The sequence below is a fragment of the Narcine bancroftii genome, chromosome 3 (assembly GCF_036971445.1).
Source record: "Narcine bancroftii isolate sNarBan1 chromosome 3, sNarBan1.hap1, whole genome shotgun sequence".
Lineage (NCBI taxonomy): Eukaryota > Metazoa > Chordata > Chondrichthyes > Torpediniformes > Narcinidae > Narcine > Narcine bancroftii.
This window is the reverse complement of record NC_091471.1, coordinates 183913107-183929286: the sequence shown is the minus strand read 5'-3', so window position 1 is coordinate 183929286 and position 16180 is coordinate 183913107. Positions and strand designations below refer to the sequence as shown.

The window sequence follows — 16180 nt, the reverse complement described above, 5'->3', positions numbered from 1 at the left end:
TGTCTCAACTGGGTGCACGGTCCAGATGTGCAGGCTTCAGCCTGCCTGTGGTGAAGACCTCCATCTTGCATCTAACCTCCAGCTCGAATGTGGCCCCATTATTGCGGATGACCCAGAATGGACCCTCATATGGCCCCTGAAGCGGTGAACGATGTAGACCCCTGTGAATGAAAACAGACTCACAGTTCTGCAGGTCTTTGGGTATGTTGATCCTTGTGTGTACGTGCCTGGAAGGTGGAATTGGGGCCAGGTTGCTGACTCTTTCCCTTGGCCTGTGGAGGAAAGCTGCAGTCGTCCTGCTGTCCGCCTGGGGATTGTACGAATTCTCCTGGGACCACCAGTGGAGCTCCATAGATGAGTTTGACCGAAGAGGTGTTGAGGTCCTCCTAGAGTTCCGTGTGGATGCCCAACACCTCGTCTACCCAGTTGGGTCCTTGGAGTCAGATCATGAGCATGGTTTTGAGGTGCCGCGGAAGCACTCCGCCGACCCATTGGACTGTGGGTGGTAAGCTGTTGTGTGATGCAGCTGGGCACCCCACAGGCTGACGAGGTCGGACCACAGACGAGGTGAACTAGGCCCCTCTGTCAGATGTGATAAGGGACGGTAACCTGAATGTGCCACCCAGGGCCCTGATAGTGGAAACCCTGGTGTGGTGTTGTACTCCCTGTCGGGGCATCACCATGGTGAATTGGTAAGCGAGCACTGCTGGGAACTTGGCCAGGACCCTGGTGTATTCATTGTTCAATCTCAGTACGGAGTCCAGGTGGTGTGCTGGGTGCCTGGTGTCTTTGAAGGGCAAGGTTTGCAAAGTCTTGGTGTGGACCAGTCTCCTTCCCTTGAGGTCCACTAGCAGGCTGTGGGGGCACTAGAAGTCTGCCCTAAGGAGTGGCTGTTCCACTGCGGCCAGCGTGAACACCCAAGAGAAGAGGCTGCCTCCCAACTGCAGTTGGACCTTGTGGGTACGGTAGGTCCGAATCATGCTGTTGTTGGCAGCCCTCAGCATGGGGCTTGACTGCCTATTCCTGGTGTTCTTTCCCGACAGGGGCAGGACGTTGACCTCTGCTCCTTTGTCTACGAGGTAGCGTCGTCCAGACTGTCGGTCTGAAACATACAGGAAGCCGTCTTGGAGGTCAGCCATTGTGCCCATTTGTGACAGCTGGCGCTTCCTGAAAAGTGTATGGCAGCATGTTCCAATGCCCCATCTCTGGTGGTAGAAAAACCACTGATTGTCTGGATCACCTCCTCTGAAGCTCTGCTGTTCTCTCGATGGCTCTACACGGGTCTGGCTGCAGGGTTTAGTGACGAGTCCCATGGATGCCGAGTGCTCTCTCTTCTGGTTCCACTCACGCTACTACTTTCCAGGTGTCGCTGAAATCCGCGTCAACCAGGAGCAGTTGGATATCCTTGTGTAGTTGCTCCAGGAATGCCTGCTCTAACATGATCCAGGGCTCATGTTTGCCCAGGAGGGCCAGCATCTCGCTCATGAGGGCTTACGGGGTCCTGTCCCCAGTCCATCCAGGTGGAGTAGACATACCCATCTATTACGCCATGAGAGCCTGAAGATCTCGATCAGCAAGTCCTTGAAGGCAGTGTACACGCCTTCTAATGGGGGCTCCTGGATGAAGTTGGCCACCTGGTCTGCTGTGTCCTGGCCCAGGGCACTCATCACGTGGTAGCATCGGGTGCATTCTGCTGTGATCTGCCAGATCTGGAACTGTGCGTCAGCCTGGTCAAATCACACATGTGGTTGATTCATCCAGAAGGTCGGCAGCCTGAGAGCGACCATGTTGACTGCTGCCTGTTTGCTTATTGCTGGGTTTAGATGCCGTCTAATCTGTCAGGGGTCACCAATTGTAGCCGCGTGCTACTCGAAAGAGCACACACACGTAGTGTAGTCAGGTTAAGCTCTGACCTTTATTAGGACTCAGGCCCGACTTTTATATTTGGGCTGTTCCAGCTGTGGCTCCCCCTTGGCTGACGTCACAATATGCATCACAAAAAAAGGTACTTTCCTGCATAACAATGCCCTTCTTTCCCTTGTGCTGTCCCTGTCTATTGACTGCGCAGCAAGGCTAGCACCATTTTGGGGGTCACTGGCCTTTAAGCCGCCCTTACCGTTCACCTGCTAGTTCACTTGTTGGGGCCAGTGCCGCTGCTCGGGACGCTGGCCTTTGTTCGCGCTCTCTCCGCATGGCGGTGGGCCACCACAGCAGCGCATTTCTTCATCTATACTACAATGAAGTGCTATTTCCAGGTTTTCTGTATCACATTTGTGAGAAACCTGTCTATCAATTAATTCTAAATTGTTTTCATGTCATTGTTTTAATATCGAGAGAGCTTAACTGAAAACAGGAAACTGCAATGTACTGAAACTCTGCTTTTCTGGGTTCACACTGCTGTTTGCCAAACTGACCTTCACGTACACTGAAACTGTTTAGAGAGACTAATCTGATTGAAGCAATTCTCATCCTTTGAATATTAAATATTTCTTGCAGAGGTCACTGAATTGGCCATGTGCCTGTCATCAGCTGTCTCATTACAGTCATGCAACTCTTTGCATTGTCTCAGCTGCTGCTTTGCATAGTTGACTCCCCCTCAGCAGCTGTTCCCTCCCCACCATGGTGTAGGTCCATCGAGAGCTGGTATGCAGCTCACTTTGTAGGGGCCTTGTGGCCCCAGCTAGCTCTAGATTACAGGTTTTCTTTGGAGCAGTGGGTCGATGCTTTCCCATTCTTGGCTGATGGAGTCATGCGAGTACCAGCAGTGCGCAAGTGGTGTTTACCATACGCAGAGTTGTGTTTGGCAAATTCAAAGCAGCTGTAGCTGCTGAGCAACATGTTGATTGCTCTCCGATGTGCATGGATCACATTTATATTGAAGGTGAGTGGAAGCCTTTACTTTTCTCTCTGAATGAGGCATTTCCTGTGACAACTTCATGGAGCTCTTCACTACTGTGCTGCAGTTAACTGTATCAATACCACAAGTCAGGATGGACTCAAACCAGATCTGCTAAGTAGTCATCCTGGTGTTATTGATTGGTAGCCAACTGGTTTCATATATGAATGATTTTATGCAGCATGGGCTGCTTGATTGTTAATCTCTGTTAAAGTTAATGGAGTAGGCAGCTTTTTCAGTTAAGGTGTCAATACAAATGCTAAAGGAGATCTTTAACCTCATCACATAATACAAAAGAATTGATTCAGCTCCTCTCTGGTGTTCTTTAGAATCAAAATCAGAATTTATTGTCATGAACATGTCACAAAATTTATTGTTTTGTGGCAGCATCACAGTATAAATACTGCTATGAAGTACATTTCAAAATAGATCAAAAAATCAGAGAAAGTGAGCTGGTGTCTGTGGTTCATTGTCCATTTAAAAGTCTGATGGCAGAAGGAAAAAAGTCTTTGTGGCATTGGGTGCTCTCCACAGTGCTCCGGTAGAAATTTGCAAGAGTCTTTGGAGTCATAAATAGGTCTGATGGGTTAACTATGTTAAACTGGAATGGTAATTTTTTAATCAAATGCATGAAATTTTGGGTGAAATTTCTGAGAAGGAAAAGGTACGGGTAAACATCTTGGAGAATAACAAGAGAAACACAGTGAACAGACGCAGAATTTCTGAAATGATCACATTGAGTTGTAGATCTTTCATTTCAGACATACACCATCGTCATAGACCATTTCGTCCAACAAGCCTGTCCAGGCTAATTATAACCAATTAACTTACACCCCTGGTATATTTTGAATGGGGGGAAGAAATCTGAACTCCCAGAGAAAACCCACGCAGACATGGGGAGAATGTACAAATTTACAGACAGCGTGGGATTCTGATTGCTGGTGCTGTATCAGCTTTGGACTAACTGCTACTCTAACCATGCTGCCCTCAGTAGACTGGTTTTATGGTCTAGTGTACAAAATACACAAATAGCTTTCCAAATAGGCAAACAAAGAGTCACCATAAGAGCAAAACTAGTCTATTAAGTCCATCGAGTCTGCCCTGCCATTTACTCATTTTCCCAATCAGCCCCACTGTCCGACCTTCTCTTCATAACTTTTCATGCCCTGGTGGCTAATCAAGGACCACTTAGATACACCCAAAGACCTAGCCTCCACAACTGTCTGTGGCAATAGATTCCACATGTTTTCTAACCTCCGGCAGAAAAAATCCTACACATACATCTCTGTTCTAAGTGGACGCCCATCAATCCTGAAGTTGTGCCCTGTTGATCTAGACTCTCCCACCATGAGAAACAACAACCATGCCTTCCAGTATTCAAAGTGTTTCAGTGAGATCCTCCTCATTCTCCTAAATTCCAATAAGTACTGGCCATCAAACTCTCCTCCTTCCCAGAATCGTCCTGTGAACCTCCTCTGAACCCTCTCCAACTAATTCAGTGTCATTATCAAGAAGAAAGAGAAGCGGAAGGGAGAGTCCTTCCAGTTACAAAGTGGTTGTGGATGTCACCACTGCCTCTGGTATCCCCTTTACATCCATTGCCAATGGCCAATGAATCCATTTCCTCAAGTCCTGGTTCTCAATCCTCTAAGCTTTGGGAAAATGTTGGTACTCAAGATCTTTTGGGATATCTGCTTGCCTTTGCACTGCCATGAATGCTGGATTGCTTCCTACTTCAAAAGTAGGAACTTGCTGCCCAGCCCGAGCTGGTGTCTGACCCAGAGAATACCATAGCAACCACCTCTTGCAGTGAGAATTCCATACAATAATGTGATAGGACTGACAGAAGCCTCCTCGGAACAACTTAGACAAGACCATAAGAGATAGGAGCAGTAGGTCATTCGGCCTGTCAAGTCTGCTTCACCATTCCATTATGTGCTGATCCATTCTCACACCCAGCCCCACTTCCCTGCCTCCTCCCCATAACCTTTGATTTCCTGATTATTCATAAACCTATCAATCTCTGCCTTAAATGCACCCAATAACTTGGCCTCCACAAATGCCTGTGTAGCAAATTCCAGAAGTTCTCCATTCTCTGACTAAATAAATTCCTCTGTATCTGTTTTAAATTGGCGCCCTTTAACCCCTTGTCCTAGACTCCCCTACCACATGAAACAACTTTTCCACATTGACTCAGTTGCATTTCAAATGTTGTAAGGCCTGGACAATCAAATGTTCCTCATTTTCTAATCCCTCCACTTCAGGAATTATTCATTTAAACCTCTTCTAAACCCTCTCCAATGCCAGCACATCAATTCTTAAATAAGTAGCCCAAAACTATACCCTGTACTTCAAGTGAGGCCTCGCCAGGGCCTTGTAAAGTCTCAACATCACATTGTCCCTTCTGAGCTGGCTACTACTGTGGTTTCCTTTCTTTATCAGATTCTTTTCAGAGTTTCTTCTGTCAGCCAGGGTGAGAGGGTCGTGGGGGGGGGGTGTCGCGGGGGGGGGGGTGTCGCGGGGGGGGGGGTCGCGGGGGGGGGGTGTCGCGGGGGGGAGGGTGTCGCGGGGGGGGGGTGGTGTCGCGGGGGGGTGGTGTCGCGGGGGGGTGGTGTCGCGGGGGGGTGGTGTCGCGGGGGGGTGGTGTCGCGGGGGGGTGGTGTCGCGGGGGGGTGGTGTCGCGGGGGGGTGGTGTCGCGGGGGGTGGTGTCGCGGGGGGGTGGTGTCGCGGGGGGGTGGTGTCGCGGGGGGGTGGTGTCGCGGGGGGGTGGTGTCGCGGGGGGGTGGTGTCGCGGGGGGGTGGTGTCGCGGGGGGGGTGGTGTCGCGGGGGGGTGGTGTCGCGGGGGGGGTGGTGTCGCGGGGGGGGTGGTGTCGCGGGGGGGGTGGTGTCGCGGGGGGGTGGTGTCGCGGGGGGGTGGTGTCGCGGGGGGGTGGTGTCGCGGGGGGGTGGTGTCGCGGGGGGGTGGTGTCGCGGGGGGGTGGTGTCGCGGGGGGGTGGTGTCGCGGGGGGGTGGTGTCGCGGGGGGGTGGTGTCGCGGGGGGGTGGTGTCGCGGGGGGGTGGTGTCGCGGGGGGGTGGTGTCGCGGGGGGGTGGTGTCGCGGGGTGTGGTGTCGCGGGGGGGTGGTGTCGCGGGGGGGGTGGTGTCGCGGGGGGGTGGTGTCGCGGGGGGGTGGTGTCGCGGGGGGGGTGGTGTCGCGGGGGGTGGTGTCGCGGGGGGGGTGGTGTCGCGGGGGGTGGTGTCGCGGGGGGTGGTGTCGCGGGGGGGGTGGTGTCGCGGGGGGTGGTGTCGCGGGGGGGGTGGTGTCGCGGGGGGGGTGGTGTCGCGGGGGGGGTGGTGTCGCGGGGGGGGTGGTGTCGCGGGGGGGGTGGTGTCGCGGGGGGGGTGGTGTCGCGGGGGGGGTGGTGTCGCGGGGGGGGTGGTGTCGCGGGGGGGGTGGTGTCGCGGGGGGGGGTGGTGTCGCGGGGGGGTGGTGTCGCGGGGGGGGTGGTGTCGCGGGGGGGTGGTGTCGCGGGGGGGTGGTGTCGCGGGGGGGTGGTGTCGCGGGGGGGGTGGTGTCGCGGGGGGGGTGGTGTCGCGGGGGGGTGGTGTCGCGGGGGGGGTGGTGTCGCGGGGGGGGTGGTGTCGCGGGGGGGGTGGTGTCGCGGGGGGGGTGGTGTCGCGGGGGGGGTGGTGTCGCGGGGGGGGTGGTGTCGCGGGGGGGTGGTGTCGCGGGGGGGGTGGTGTCGCGGGGGGGGTGGTGTCGCGGGGGGGGTGGTGTCGCGGGGGGGGTGGTGTCGCGGGGGGGGTGGTGTCGCGGGGGGGGTGGTGTCGCGGGGGGGGTGGTGTCGCGGGGGTGGTGGTGGGATAGTGTTCCCTGCTCTGATCCACTGCATCATCTACACTTGTGACCCTTGATATCTGGCTGATGAACATGGGCCCGGTCAACTTGGACACGGACCTCCGAGGATCTTCAATGCAAAAATCACCCCCAGCCCCATTCAGCTGTCCAAGTTCATTTTCAAGTTCCAATCCGACAGAACAGCATTCTCCAGTCCCTGGTGCTAAAACATGCAAACACGCATACGCACAAACAAGACAATTAATACATATGCATATACATATATATAAATATTGTTTACTAAATACTAGAGCCACAGAGGGTTTGTACAAGCAGTTCGTCAGTCGTTCGGCAGTGAAACCTGAACAGTTAAACCTATCCTAGGATCTATCAGGTGGACATTTGGTCAGTAAGACCTCACAGAGCAGTAGAGAAAGGCTCTTCTCAGGTCTCAATGTTACAGCAGCAGTGTCGTCTTAACTCCCCTGTTTGTATTGCCTGGACAATAAAATGACAACTTTAAATATTTACTCCTCATTAATCCAAAATCTGTTGTTTTGGTGACTGCTTCTTTAATTCCATTGAGTTATTGTCACAGTAAATATTAATACTACCTTGGTGAACTTCATGTGTGACAGTGTAATTTCCTTCCTTTGATTATATATTCAATTTACTGACTGCAATACTTCAGAATACTGACACAAAGTGCATCGATTCAAGAAAGTTCAAGATTCCATGTAATAGTGCAGGACATTTAATATTACATGAAATTGCCTTCTGCCTGCCGTAAGGCAGTCTCTATTCATGTTGCCCATTGCCCCTTACAGCACGAGAGAAAGAGAAGCAAAAGAATGTCTCTTCAATGTCACTGAGTGTCCATGGATTCACCTCCAGCGTTCCTAAAGCCACACGGACTTCTGTTTGATCCTTCAGCAACCTGAGCTCCAGATCCAAACCTCTGACATGATCAGGAAGCCTTCAGTGCCCGAGGCCCTTTCGGAGCCCTCTTGCCCTCAGGCACCGTCTTGAATACCGGCTCTGATACCTGGTTTCCATGAGCCAGTGTCCAGTAGCCCACAGACCATGCAGATCGATGACTGCAAGTCAAATGACCCTCAGCTGCTGATCCCCTCTCTGGTTCGCCACCATGCTCACTGTCCTGTAGGGTCATCACCTCTGCTTCTCCTCAAAAAGGTGCATTGTGAGAGATAATGAGACAAAGAAAGAATTAATTGAAATTAAATGTAAAAATTGACCTGAGCTCATTTCATTGAGATTGATGATGTAACAACACAATTCTATCTTCTGAATTAATATATTGGGTCATAATGTCATTCTGAAATTTAGTTATGTTAATAAGCTATGAGAGAGTGGCTCAAGTGAGGTCTGATCAAATCCAGGGAGATGAAACCAAAGATTGAAGCAAATAAATAGTGTATTGTTAAACTATATTTTGGTTGTTTTGCAATGTTTTCCTGGTGTCAGTGCCATTCAATTTTATTTTCTTCTATGAAATATGTGTCTCAGTCTGATATTTCATCGATCAGGTGAGGTAATTTGTTGATGATGCAGATGAGAAAAGAGTTTATTGTCACATATGCAAGTACATGCACAGATGCACTGAAATTCTTGCTTGCGAAGGCTATGCAGGTGCCTGAAGTACACTAACAATGAGTAAAATTAAATGACCAAAGTAGTATAAAAGGATAGATAAATATTCACACTTGCGGTTAGTACAAAACAATGTGATGTTACAATAATGCAGACTGTTACCACCAAGGCAAAACATGCAAAATTGGGAGAAGCTTGTAACTGGAGTAGTTGCTCAACATTTAGCCCAATTTTACTTTCCTATACATTAGTAGAAATAGAAATTGGAGAGTGTTTGTCAATAGCCGTTTTGTGTTCCCTCAGAGTTGAAAAATCTGCCGCGATTGGATTTATCAAGATGGTCTTGACGAGACATCCATGTTTTGCTGGCAGCGCCCTCAAAAATCACCTTTTATATTTTTTATCTAGAGTGGTTGTATTATATCAGGAGGTTCATAAACAGCCTGGCATGTTCGGCCTTAAAAGTTAATGTTCTGACAATCAAATTCTCCCCGTTGGCCAAGTTCTGCAAAAATTGTAGCAAGTATAACAGTTTTCATTCACAACATTGTGACCTCGTCAGTGATGGGGTTGTTTTTGGAGGTCATTCAAATATCAATGACAATCCAGTGCCATCACAAAATACTGACAAGTGGATAATTGAGGTGTTGCAATTGTCAGTGGAGATGCAGCAATGGTCTCAAGAAAGTATTTCTTCAGATGGGCTGCAACTTTTCAACTGATCTCTTGTTGCTTTTATTTTGAACAGATATACAGAAATATATATTCACCATCGTACAATGAGATGCAAAGAGATTTTATTGTAAGCAGGGAGTGACAATGTTAAGCACAGTGAAGCACATTCAAAAAAGTATTTGATAAACAAGTCATTAAGGAATAATATAATCATCACAAACCATTTTCTCACAGTTTCCCATGAGTTTCAGTGGGGTCATTGGATCATTTTAAATGAAAAGTAAAAACAATGGGTCATTCTTGAAACATTAGTCTTTCAAGATGATGGTTAATAGATTTGACAGGTGAGGTTTCAGTCTACTTTACCATAAGAACTAGTAATCTCTTTGATGTTACCCCTGTATTGGACTGAAGATCAGTTTGCAGTCATAACTGGGAATGCTGATGAAGTGGCATGAGACAGCAAGCTCAGCAGAAATGGTTGAAACTGTGTCCCACGACAACTATGTAAAATTAATAGCAAATAAGTCATTCATTTAACGACATCCTTTCCTGCATCTCATTCCTGGGTTTTGCTGAAAAGTTGTAGCAAAAAATTTTAAAATGTTAAAAAAGTTCAAGTAAAAAAAAAAATCATCTCTGCCTTCCATTCAAATAAAATATCACAAAATCATTAGGACACATAATACACAGAAGTCGATTAAACAATTGTAAATCAGTGCTCAACACACATTATCATTGCTAATAGATGACAATTATGAATATTTAATTCTCTGCAAAATTTTTATTGCATTGGTTAACACATTTTTGGTCTCTTTGATGTATATGTAATAACTATTGCTGATCCATGAATGAATTTAACTAATTAATTGATTGTTGTTAGTTATAAAGGAATTTAGTTCTTGTATTAGTCAATATCTTAGAAGGAATAAAAATAAATTTTACACCCCAGGTTAATTATTACTCCACAGTACCACCCATACAAATCATATGATGGTATTTGGGACTTCAATGTTCTAATTAATGCACTTTTATCTATTTAATTAACAGCTTTATAATTGAAAATTACTGTTAAGTGAGGAAGTAGTTCTGGGAATAATTAAACAATCCCTATGGATTGTTTAATTTCCTCAGTGAAACGCAATGGATGTGATCCAGTGACATCAGCCACCAGAAGGGTTTGGAATGCAGTCCATTCCTACATTTAGTGTTCCTTGCTATTTTGGAGACCAACTTTAATTTTGTGGGGCGGCCTTGTAACAATACCAACGACACAGGTGGAATTCATCGCTGTCTGTAATGGGTCTGTCTGTTCTCCCTGTGTCTGCTCGGGTTTCCTCTCACCATCTAAAACATATGGGTTATAGATTAGTTAGGGTGTAATTAGGTGGCACGGCTTTAAATGGCTAGAATCGTCTTCTGGCGTGCTGTAAAAGTTAAACAAAATCAGAATGCTTTCAATATAACAAATACCACCTGTGTATACAATTTCTGATAGATTTATTCCTGAATTCACAGTAAGGTGGAGCAATTAGGATCAGTGGATTCATTGACAGATTTTCAAATGACCATGAAGTAGTCTTCAGTGTTTTTTATTTATAACTTGATGAACCCAAAGAAATTCTAATGAGAATCAGTGACTTAAGCTATCAATTCGGGTGGAATGGTTAGTGCAGCAGTTAGTGCAATGCTATTACAGCGACAGCAATCTGGGTTCAAATCTGACACTGTCTGTCAGAAGTTTGTACGTTCTCTCCACGTCAGAGTGAGTTTCTTAGTGGGCGCTCCAGTTTTCTCCCACCCTTCAAAGACAGATTGGTGTATTTGGTCAGCATGGGCTTGTGGGCCAGAAGAGCCTGTTACCAAGCTGTATGTCAATAAGATGATGGCCCTGCTGGAGTCGCTATAGCGACAGTGCTGCCATTGGTGCAGACCCATGGGGAGCAAGGGAGCGAAGATACACCGCTCCCGCGGGGTCCAGCTGCCCAGTCGACTGCCGTTGGCTCCACACAGGCTTTGAACAGCCCGTTGGGGGATCAGACGGTGATTTCAGTTGAAATACCGTGATTGCAGGTCTGCACCCAAGATGGCAGTGCCTATTAATCAGCTGCAGTCATGAAGGGCTGCAGACTCCAGGGAAGTGGAGGAATAGAGCAGGGCACCAGAGAACGGGAAGATCTCACACCCTATGAGAGGGAAAAGCGTGGAAAACAACCCGTGGGGATGGTGACCATGGCAGCAGACCAGTGAGGGGGGTCTGCGGCTGAGGGACCAGCGCATGCGGTGGGCTGCTGGCGACTCAAGGCGAGAAACCCATGGAAGCTGTGGGCTGCAGGAGACCACTATTGGGAAACTCACACCAGACTGCGGACTGCTGGAGAATGTCTCGAAGTACCTGAAAGGGTACCAGGAATCGGAATCGGGATGCGAGGAGGTGCCGAAGGTGTTCAAGGGTTCCTGGCCATGTCGGAGGTTCGGATCTGAAGCTCGGTTTGCCGGTGGTTTGGACTTGACTCTGTGTGGCTGTGGAAGCTGCAGAAGCGCTGGAAGTGAATCTATGGACACTCAGTGACTCTGGGGAACTCTCTTTTGCTTCTCTCTCTCTCTGACTTTAAGTCTGACTCTAAGACTGTAAGAGGCACTTAGGCAATTCCTGCCGGTGGTGAATCCGCCTGCCTTGCATTAGGCAAAAAGCAATTTCATGTAATACAAGACTGTTTTTAATACTTTGAATCTTGAATCTTAGATTTAAAATTAAATTAAATTACATAAGTAATTTCCATGCCACCGTTTACTTGCACTTCATTGCTGACTTCAAGGCATCACTGTTTCTTCCTGCTCAAGGGCAGGGAAATTTATTGTTTCCTTACAATGTGGGCATGCAGATCTGATAAGATTATTGGCTTCCCAAGGGTTCAGGGATGATTAGTTAATAGCCAATTAGGGCTATTAAATAATAGATCTATGAGTACTATTGAAACTACACTTTCTTTTGTACTACTGCACTATGAATATTTATCTTTCTCTCCTTTTATGTTTTACTCTTGTGGAGTATTGTGTTAATTTAATGTATACTTGTTTATTGGGAGTGTTTTATGCACCTGTGTAGCTGCAGCAAGCATGAACTTCACTGCATATATAAATTATATTTATATGTCAATAAATTATCATTAGCGTTTATCATCCTGTTGAAGAGGACAATTATGCAATCAGTCTGAAACACTCTGAAGGTTGGTGTTCATGTCCTCAAAGTATGATTAGAGACAGCATTAGGTCCAAAGAGAGAGCATATCAATTGGCCAAAAAAAGTACCACAACCGAAGACTGGGAGCAATTCAAGATGCACCAAAGGAGGACAAAGGGATTAATCAAGAGAGCAAAAATAAATTATGAAAGTAAGCTTACGGCAAATATAAAAATTGACTGCAAAAGCTTTTATAAATATGTCAAGAGGAAAAGATTGGTGAAATCCAGAGTAGGTCCCTTGCAGTTGGAATCAGGGGAATATATAATGGGGAATAAGGAAATGGCAGACCAATTAAATTCTTACTTTAGTTCTGTTTTTACAAGAGAGGATACAAATTACCTCCCAAGGAGGTTTGTGTGCAGTTTTGGTCACCTTATCTAAGGAAGGATGTTCTTGCAATGGAGGGAGTGCAGAGGCGATTCACCAGGCTGATACCTGGAATGGCAGGAATGACTTATGAGGACAGATTGCGCAAATTGGAATTGTACTCGCTGGAGTTTAGAAGATTGAGAGGGGATCTCAGAGACCTATAAAATTCTGGCAGGACTGGACAGAATGGATGCAGATGGGATGTTTCCAATGATGGGAAAATCCAGAACCTGGGGCCATGGTTTGAGGATAATAGGCAAACCATTTAAGACCGAAATGAGGAGGAATTTCTTGACCCAGAGGGTGGTGAATCTGTGGAATTCATTGCCACAGAGGGCAGCAGAGGCAGGTTCATTAAATATATTTAAGAGGGAATTAGATATATTTCTTCACTATAAAGGTTACGGAGAGAAGGCGGGGACGGGGTACTAAGATCAGCCATGATCTTGTTGAATGGCGGAGCAGGCTCGAAGGGTCGAATGACCTACTCCTGCTCCTATCTTCTATGTTTCTATGTTTTTTTCCAGAGTGCTCAGATACACTCAGTAGTGCCCTCCATAGTTCATTCTTACTGATTACATTCCAGGTAATCGAGCTATTTTGAGGACGTAACTCTTGCTCAATAACATAATAGTCAGTGAGAAGGAAGAAAAGGTGAAGCATGAAAATGAAAAGTGGTGATGAAGGGATATACTGCCAGGCTATCTGCCTTCTATACCTGTTGGCTGTACTTAAGGCTCTCATACAGAGGTATTCCACACCAAGAAATAACAAGGCCTTGCCACTATTTGAAGTTAGATTTATCATTATGCTAGAATTGCGATTTGCAATGTATCAATCAGATGATACGTTCATTTCTCCCTGATATTAAACATTCTTATTTTCATCGATTTCACCTGTCAGCAAGATTCTAAGGATTGTCACTTCTGGTAAAGGCCAGGAAGTTCCTTATTTAATTAGTGCAGATACAAGTACTCATCAGAAGCTGTTTATGCAACAGTGAGGGAATAAGACTGACAAGGTAGTCCCTCTGTTTTTATTAAGGTTTTTGTTAAAGTTGAAATCGAAGATCTATGAATATGCAAATAAACTGATGTGCGTCTCGAAATGTAGGTCCAAGGAAAATGAACAAGCTTTACTTCATGCAGTGCAGAGAATTGCCACCCAATGATCCTCCACGAGAGGTTGCAGACTCTGGGGGGAGTAGCTGACCAGATGAACAGGGCACCAGAGATGGGGAGAACACCCCCCCCCCGCCCATTGAGAAGCAATGGAGACAATCCTACAGGAAAATGAGCACAGCAATGGACCAGAGGGGGCTCAGTGACTGAAGGACCCACACAGGTTGCGGATGCTTGGCAGCTTGTGGTCGGGGACTCATACAGGCTGTGGGCTGCTGGAGACGGGCTCTTGAGAACAAAACTTTGGAACCAGATTTGAGACCATGCTGAGGGCAAAGAGGGCTCACGAAGGCTCTGGGGAATTGAAAGCTTCCTGATCACGTCAGAGGTTTGGGTTGCCAATGGTTTGAACAGGAGACAGTGCAGCAGCAGAGGATGAGGGAGCACCTGGAGGCGAATCCACAGAGACACTCAGTGATTCAGAATCAGAATTTATTGTCATGAACAAGTCACAAAATTCAGTGTTTTGAGGCAGCTTCACAGTGCAAACGTTCATATTATGAACCATCTTATAATAATATATATTTTAAAAAGTCATCTATGAAAAGTAAGGCAGTGTCTTTGGTTCGTTGATTATTCAGGAAGTTTGGCGGGCAGCAACCTCCTTTGAAGAAGACCGCAGAGCCCACCTCACTGACAAAAGGCAAAGGAGGAAAAACCCAACACCCAACCCCAACCAACCAATTTTCCCCTGCAACCGCTGCAATCGTGTCTGCCTGTCCCGCAATTGACTTGTCAGCCACAATCGAGCCTGCAGCTGTCGTGGACTTTTACCCCCTCCATAAATCTTCGTCCGCGAAGCCAAGCCAAAGAAAGAAAAGATGGCAGTGGGGAAGAAGCTGTCACTGTGCTACCGAGTGCTCGCCTTTAGGCTCCTGAAGCAGAGTAAAGAGAGTATGGCCTGGATGGTGGGGGTCTATGAGGATAGAGGCTGCTTTTTTAAGACTGACTCATGTAGATGTCCTTGATGGAGTAAAGTCTGGCACCCTGTGAGGTCGCAGGCCAAGTTAACAGCCCTCTGAAGTTTATTCTTGTCTTGAGAGTTGACACCTCTTTTGCTGCTCTTTCTCTTATTGTTAGGGGTGCCGGCAATGCTCATGGAGATTCTTTGTTCAGCAGACAGAGGGTGATTATATAATGTATATTACACCGCCAGTGGGCTGATAACGCATCTTGGCGCCTCACAGTTCGGCGGGCATCAACCTCCTTTGAAGAAGACCGCAGAGCCCACCTCACTGACAAAAGGCAAAGGAGGAAAAACCCAACACCCAACCCCAACCCACCAATTTTCCCCTGCAGCCGCTGCAACCGTGTCTGCCTGTCCCGCATCGGACTTGTCAGCCACAAACGAGCCTGCAGCTGACGTGGACTTTTTACCCCCTCCATAAATCTTCGTCCGCGAAGCCAAGCCAAAGAAAGATTACATTTCTAATGTATTGTTATGTGACAATAAACAGAGCCTTCCACTGTGAACCCTAACCGTTCTCTGCAACATTGATACTTTTGCAGCTTGTGCCATATAAGAAATAAATGGCAGCAACTCGCTGCTTCCTCCTCGTCACAGAGAAATATGTTATCCAGCAATATTGTCTGTGGATTCTGCAATACCTACAATGTAAACTCCCACAGAACATCCTCACTTGAAAATACGTTCCCCCCCCCCCCACCCTGCCCAGGCTTGAGGACTCAGTGTGATAGATCCTTAATCCTACTTCATGCCACAGACCAGGAAGGCAGCTTCACATCACCCTTGATGGCAATCAGGATGAAAAGTTGATCTCCCTGTACCAATGAGTTTTAAGTTGGTGACAGCAGAGTGGAGATCAGATCAGCTGTGATCTCAATAAAATATAGTACAGGCTCTAGGGGACGAGAGTCCTTCTCTTGCTCATGTTGCATATCTTTGTTTGTATGTATGGGTGCTGTGTTTTGTGTTGTCTTGTCTTTCACAGGTCTTCTGTCATTAGTCCAGATTTTTATGGGCCTATTTCGGGCCCAGTTTCTTTTGTATTTACCAAACACAGCACAATGGAGATTTCCTCCCATTCTGCTTCCCTCTGAGAAGAGGGCTAATGTCTTATTTGTGGTGAACAAACCAGCCACATAATAGTTCTGGAATTACAAGTGAAGTCGAGTAAGATGAGATGTTGGTGACAGTGATTTATGGAGAACCATTCTGATTTCAGATTTATTGTCCGAGTACATACATGACATTACATGTAACCCTGAGATTCGTTTTCCTGTGGGCGAGACAGAATTACCATTTATCTGTAATTCAAAACAAAAGCTGTACACAGCATATACATGTAAAGAAATAAACAACTGTAAGAATACAATGAATATATAAAAAAACTGCAATACAGAGCGAAATAAAAAATCAG

General features: G+C 47.1%; 1 protein-coding gene across 5 annotated transcripts in view; it reads left to right on the top strand.

Moving 5' to 3' along the window:
- Nucleotides 1-16180, top strand: part of arhgap24 (Rho GTPase activating protein 24) — a 573751-nt gene that overhangs the window by 392661 nt on the left and 164910 nt on the right. The window contains exon 1 of one of the 5 annotated variants that reach the window (XM_069926057.1): nucleotides 2654-2881. The exons of the other annotated variants lie outside the window; for them this stretch is intronic. Coding sequence (XP_069782158.1) covers nucleotides 2854-2881 — 28 coding nt within the window. The 5' untranslated portion in view covers nucleotides 2654-2853. Of the gene's footprint in view, nucleotides 1-2653; nucleotides 2882-16180 lie in introns of those variants that run through there. 5 annotated transcript variants of the gene reach the window in all.